The 6,000-nt window shown below is 38.8% G+C and overlaps 1 protein-coding gene across 1 annotated transcript in view; it reads right to left on the reverse strand.

Annotated features, from left to right (window-relative positions):
• Positions 1 to 4,978, reverse strand: part of LOC122939488 (double-stranded RNA-specific editase B2-like) — a 110,779-nt gene extending 105,801 nt beyond the window's left edge. The window contains exons 1-2 of the mRNA XM_044295557.1: positions 4,969 to 4,978; positions 4,709 to 4,877 (exon numbers count right to left, since the gene is read on the reverse strand). Of these exons, the coding sequence (XP_044151492.1) occupies positions 4,709 to 4,877; positions 4,969 to 4,978 (179 nt within the window). The remainder of the gene's footprint in view (positions 1 to 4,708; positions 4,878 to 4,968) is intronic.
• Between the last annotated feature and the right edge of the window lie 1,022 nt (positions 4,979 to 6,000).

Raw genomic sequence — 6,000 nt, forward strand, 5'->3', positions numbered from 1 at the left:
AGTAAGAGGGAGCTCCCTCCCTCTCCGATCGGGGGGCTGCAGTGCCTTTGCAGCCCCCCAATGGAGAGGGAGAGAGCCCCCAGACAGCCCCCCCAGAGCCCCGTCCTTACCCTTCCCCGTCTGCGCAGTTCTGACCATAACTGAGCAGACGGGGAAGGTTCCCATGGCAACAGGACGCCTCTCAGGCGTCCTGCTGTCCATGGTGCTGAACAGATCTGTGCTGAAAGCATAGATCTGTTCAGTGTAAGTAAAATATAGTACAGTGCAATATATATTGTACTGTACTGTATTATACAGACATCAGACCCACTGGATCTTCAAGAACCAAGTGGGTCTGGGTCAAAAAAAAAGTGAAAAAAAGGTAAAAATCAAAAAACACATTTATCACTGATTAAAAATTAAAAAAATAAAATTCCCTACACATGTTTGGTATCGCCGCGTCCGTAACGACCTGATCTATAAAACGGTCATGTTACTTTACCCGAACGGTGAACGCCATAAAAATAAAAAATAAAAAACTATGATGAAATTGAAATTTTGTCCACCTTACTTCCCAAAAAAAGGTAATAAAAGTGATCAAAAAAGTCGCATGTACGCCAAAATTGTAACAATCAAACCGTCATCTCATCCCGCAAAAAATGAGACCCTACTTAAGATAATCGCCCAAAAACTGAAAAAACTATGGCTCTTAGACTATGGAAACACTAAAACATCATTTTTTTTGTTTCAAAAATGAAATCATTGTGTAAAACTTACATAAATAAAAAAAAAGTATACATATTAGGTATCGCCACGTCCGTATCGACCGGCTCTATAAAAATATCACATGACCTAACCCCTCAGGTGACCACCGTAAAAAAATAAAAATAAAAACGGTGTAAAAAAAGCCATTTTTTGTCATCTTACGTCACAAAAAGTGTAATAGCAAGCGATCAAAAAGTCATATGCACCCCAAAATAGTGGCAATCAAACCGTCATCTCATCCCGCAAAAAATGAGACCCTACTTAAGATAATCGCCCAAAAACTGAAAAAACTATGGCTCTTAGACTATGGAAACACTAAAACATCATTTTTTTTGTTTCAAAAATGAAATCATTGTGTAAAACTTACATAAATAAAAAAAAGTATACATATTAGGTATCGCCGCGTCCGTATCGACCGGCTCTATAAAAATATCACATGACCTAACCCCTCAGGTGACCACCGTAAAAAAATAAAAATAAAAACGGTGTAAAAAAAGCCATTTTTTGTCATCTTACGTCACAAAAAGTGTAATAGCAAGCGATCAAAAAGTCATATGCACCCCAAAATAGTGCCAATCAAACCGTCATCTCATCCCGCAAAAAATGAGACCCTACTTAAGATAATCACCCAAAAACTGAAAAAACAATGGCTCTTAGACTATGGAGACACTAAAACATTTTTTTTGTTTTAAAAATGAAATCATTGTGTAAAACGTACATAAATAAAAAAAATTGTATACATATTAGGTATCGCCGCGTCCGTGACAACCTGCTCTATAAAATTACCACATGATCTAACCTGTCAGATGAATGTTGTAAATAAAAAAATAAAAAACGCTGCCAAAAAAGCTATTTCTTGTTACCTTGCCGCACAAAAAGTGTAATATAGAGCAACCAAAAATCATATGTACCCTAAACTAGTACCAACAAAACTGCCACCCTATCCCGTAGTTTCTAAAATGGGGTCACTTTTTTGGAGTTTCTACTCCAGGGGTGCATCAGGGGGGCTTCAAATGGGACATGGTGTAAAAAAAAACAGTCCAGCAAAACCTGCCTTCCAAAAACCGTATGGCATTCCTTTCCTTCTGCGCCCTGCCGTGTGCCTGTACAGCGGTTTACGACCACATATGGGGTGTTTCTGTAAACTACAGAATCAGGGCCATAAATAATGAGTTTTGTTTGGCTGTTAACCCTTGCTTTGTAACTGGAAAAAAAAAATTAAAATGGAAAATCTGCCAAAAAAGTGAAATTTTGAAATTGTATCTCTATTTTCCATTAAATCTTGTGCAACACCTAAAGGGTTAACAAAGTTTGTAAAATCCGTTTTGAATACCTTGATGGGTGTAGTTTCTTAGATGGGGTCACTTTTATGGAGTTTATAATCTGGGGGTGCATCAGGGGGGCTTCAAATGGGACTTGGTGTCAAAAAACCGGTCCATAAAAATCAGCCCTCCAAAAAACAAACGGCGCACCTTTCCCTCTACGCCCCGCTGTGTGGCCGTACAGTAGTTTACGGCCACATATGGGGTGTTTCTGTAAACAGCAGAGTCAGGGCAATAAAGATACAGTCTTGTTGGGCTGTTAACCCTTGCTTTGTTAGTGGAAAAAATGGGTTAAAATGAAAAATTAGACAAAAAAATAAAATTCTCAAATTTCCTCCCCATTTGCCAATAACTCTTGTGCAACACCTAAAGGGTTAACAACGTATTCAAAATCAGTTTTGAATACCTTGAGGGGTGTAGTTTCTTAGATGGGGTCATTTTTGGGTGGTTTCTATTATGTAAGCCTCGCAAAGTGACTTGAGACCTGAACTGGTCCCTAAAAATTGAGTTTTTGTAAATTTCTGAAAAATTTCAAGATTTGCTTCTAAACTTCTAAGCCTTATAACATCCCCAAAAAATAAAATATCATTCCCAAAATAATTCAACCATGAAGTAGACATATGGGGAATGTAAAGTCATCCAAATTTTTGGGGGTATTACTATGTATTACAGAAGTAGAGAAACTGGAACTTTGAAATTTGCTAATTTTTCTAAAATTTTGTTAAATTTGGTATTTTTTGGTGCAAAAAAAATAATTTTTTTGACTTCATTTTACCAGTGTCATGAAGTACAATATGTGACGAAAAAACAATCTCAGAATGGCCTGGATAAGTCAAAGCGTTTTAAAGTTATCAGCACTTAAAGTGACTCTGGTCAGATTTGCAAAAAATGGCCTGGTCCTTAAGGTGAAATAGGGCTGTGTCCTTAAGGGGTTAAGTGAATGGGACTATGCTTCAATTCCTTGAACAGTTGGTGGCCAGGAGCGCATTGTGGTCCTCTTCAATCTTAGGAAGATTGGATACTAACAGTCAAACTCAGGAAGTGATGGCGTACCCTAGTGCAGAAATTTCCACAGGAGTGCCCTGTGGTTGTTTGAGTGCCTACAAAGGATGCCAAGAAACTCTTGGCCTCACATGGGTGCTTTACCCAGCTGGTGGTTGCATCCTCTGGTGTTTCTTTCTCTGGGCTTCTCAAATGTCCTGCACTATAGCACAGCAGAATACCAACGCATGGGGGTGACAATAGACCTCTGCAGAGGCAACAGCAGAAGTAGTCCAGATGTCACATTCAGCATTGATATGAGCTGCCCCTAAGGGCTTTAGGCTAAAGAACATCATCATTGCACTGTTGAGGGGGCCAAGAGATGGCAATAACCGGGCAGTGCTACAATCAATGATATGGTTGAACTGGTGTTGAGGGGGTTCAATTGATTAGGGGTCTGGAGTTGGAATTAATTGTGGGGTTTGACGTCTAACTTAGGGCTTGTACATATCACCGTTATGCATTCCGTTATGGCTTTCCATTATAACATGGTTATAACATAAAATAACAGAATCTATAAGATCTATAAGACGGAAAATAATGGAATCTATAAGATATATAGGACGGAAAACAAAGTTCTGTCGACAAACTTTGTTTTCCGTCCGGCATAACGGAAACCAGACGGATCGGTTATGCTTGCCCATATACTTCTATTATGACGGATCAAAACGGAATGCCTCTAAAGGTTTCCGTTTTGATTTCCATCATATGGATTCCGTTGTTATAATGGAAAGCCATGCCATAACGGAATACATAACAATGATGTGAACAAGCCCTTAACTGTGAGGGCCAGACTGAATTAATTGTGGAGTATGATGGCTGAATGCATTATGGGGGCTGACTACTGACTTAATTGTGGGGTCTGACCGTTGTGTCTGGCCTAAATTAATAGTGGTTCCCCAAGATAGTTTTTTTTTTCTAGTGGTTCCCCAATGCCAAAAATGTTGGGAACCATTTTGCTAGAGGTGTGCCATCACCTTCTGTAATGGGAACAACTAATTGTCTCTGGACAAATAACTCATTGATCTATATTATTTCCACAAGGCTAATCTGTACCATAAGCTGCAGTGATGTTAGCTTATTTAAAAAAGAAACATAATAAAATACAAGAAATTCAACAAAATTTTCTACACAACTGTTTCCAGTGAGTACCCTGTAAATTATCGGGATTTTATATGTTTTGTAATAGCTTTACTTCATCTGAAACACAAGGACATTTAGAATACAGGAGAAAAGCAAATAGGCTAAATCTGAGCACAACGGGAGACGGAAAATCTAGCTTTCCATCATGCCTTTTGCTTGAGTCGGTTCAGTTCTGTTCAGTTTCTTCATGAAATATGTAAACAAATATCTGAAAGTATCCCTTGACTTCCGCAAATCTAATTCTTCATGAAAGGAAATCTGCTTTCATAGACCAGACACTGAAAGATGAAAGTTGTATTAAATTGCTTTGCTTATTTCCTTCAAATGCTGGTCACTCAGATTCGCAGAATAAATAGACGTCTTCTTCATGAAAGGAGCGTGGATCAGTCATCTAGAGGACAGATTTGCCCCACAGCAGATCACATAGCATGTCGTGTCGTCAGCACATTTCAATTTACCTTAAATGTAGCTCCAGCTGAGTATAAAGGAAATGGATGAAAGCTCTTCGCACAACAACCTCCGCATGGCAGTCATTGACCACCAGCCCTTGGTCATTAAGATATTCTCCATTGATGCATTTGGTGCCAGAAGACAGGGCAATGACCTGTGCCTGCCTCAGGTCTAAACCTGAAAAATAAAAAGATGCAATAATGTAAAAAACTATGTTTAAAAACATATTTGTATAATATATTTCTTGTCATTTTCCTTTTTTTAATACCTTGATACATAATTACTTTCATTAAAGGGGTTCTCTGGGATTTACATATTAATGGCCTATCCTCAGGATAGGTCATCATTATCAGAGCCCGACTACCGGGACCCCCACCAATCAGCTGTATAAAGAGGCCGTGGCGCTCCATGAGCACTTAGGCTCCTTCCTACGCCATGTGATGTTATGTTCATCGTTCACATGGCCTAGGAGCAGCTCAGTCCTATTCAAGTCAATGGGGCTGAGCTGTGATACCAAGTACAGCCGATTATAAAATGTAATGTGCTGTGCTTGGTGAGCTGGTCAGCGGGGGTGCCGGGAGTCGGACCCCCGCTAATCTCATTTTGATAACCTATCCTCAGGATGGGACATCAATATGTAAATCTTAGAGAATCCCTTTAAAGTGTACCTGTAGTGTCAGCATTGATCGATGGCGGTCCATGTGCTGAGATTGCCACCGATTATTGAAACATAAGGGCTAAAGAACTGCTGGTTTTCCTCAGAGATAGAATCGGGCATGGAGTGCATAACTATGTGCCTGTACACTACTAGTCCCACCTCTCCTAGGATCAGCTAGTGCATATGAAGTAGTGGGAAGCTGTAATTTCTAAATGAGATGGAATTGGAAAATTGGAATTGGAAAAAAATGAAATTCTGCCATGGTTTTAGGGATTTTGTTTTTACGGCATTCCCTGTGTGGTAAAAATGGCCTGTTAACTTAATTCTGCGGGTCAATACAATTACAGTAATACCACATTTTTAGAGTTTTACTTGTGTTTTAATGCGTTAAAAAAAAAAAAACTTTAAAAGAATTTTTTTTTCTTTGCATCAATATATTACACCACCTATTTTTTTATTATATTTATATCTACAGAGCTATGTGAGAGCTAATTTTTTTTGCAGGGAGATCTGTAGTTTTTATTAATATCATTTTGGTGTGTGCCTGTGCTACTTACTGTATGGGATAAATACCTTTATACACTGCCTGTCCCAAAAAATAGTTGCCACCCAAAAAAAAAAAAGATTCCCAATGGGGTTAAG

Source organism: Bufo gargarizans, chromosome 5, assembly GCF_014858855.1.
Source record: "Bufo gargarizans isolate SCDJY-AF-19 chromosome 5, ASM1485885v1, whole genome shotgun sequence".
Classification (NCBI taxonomy): Eukaryota; Metazoa; Chordata; class Amphibia; order Anura; family Bufonidae; genus Bufo; species Bufo gargarizans.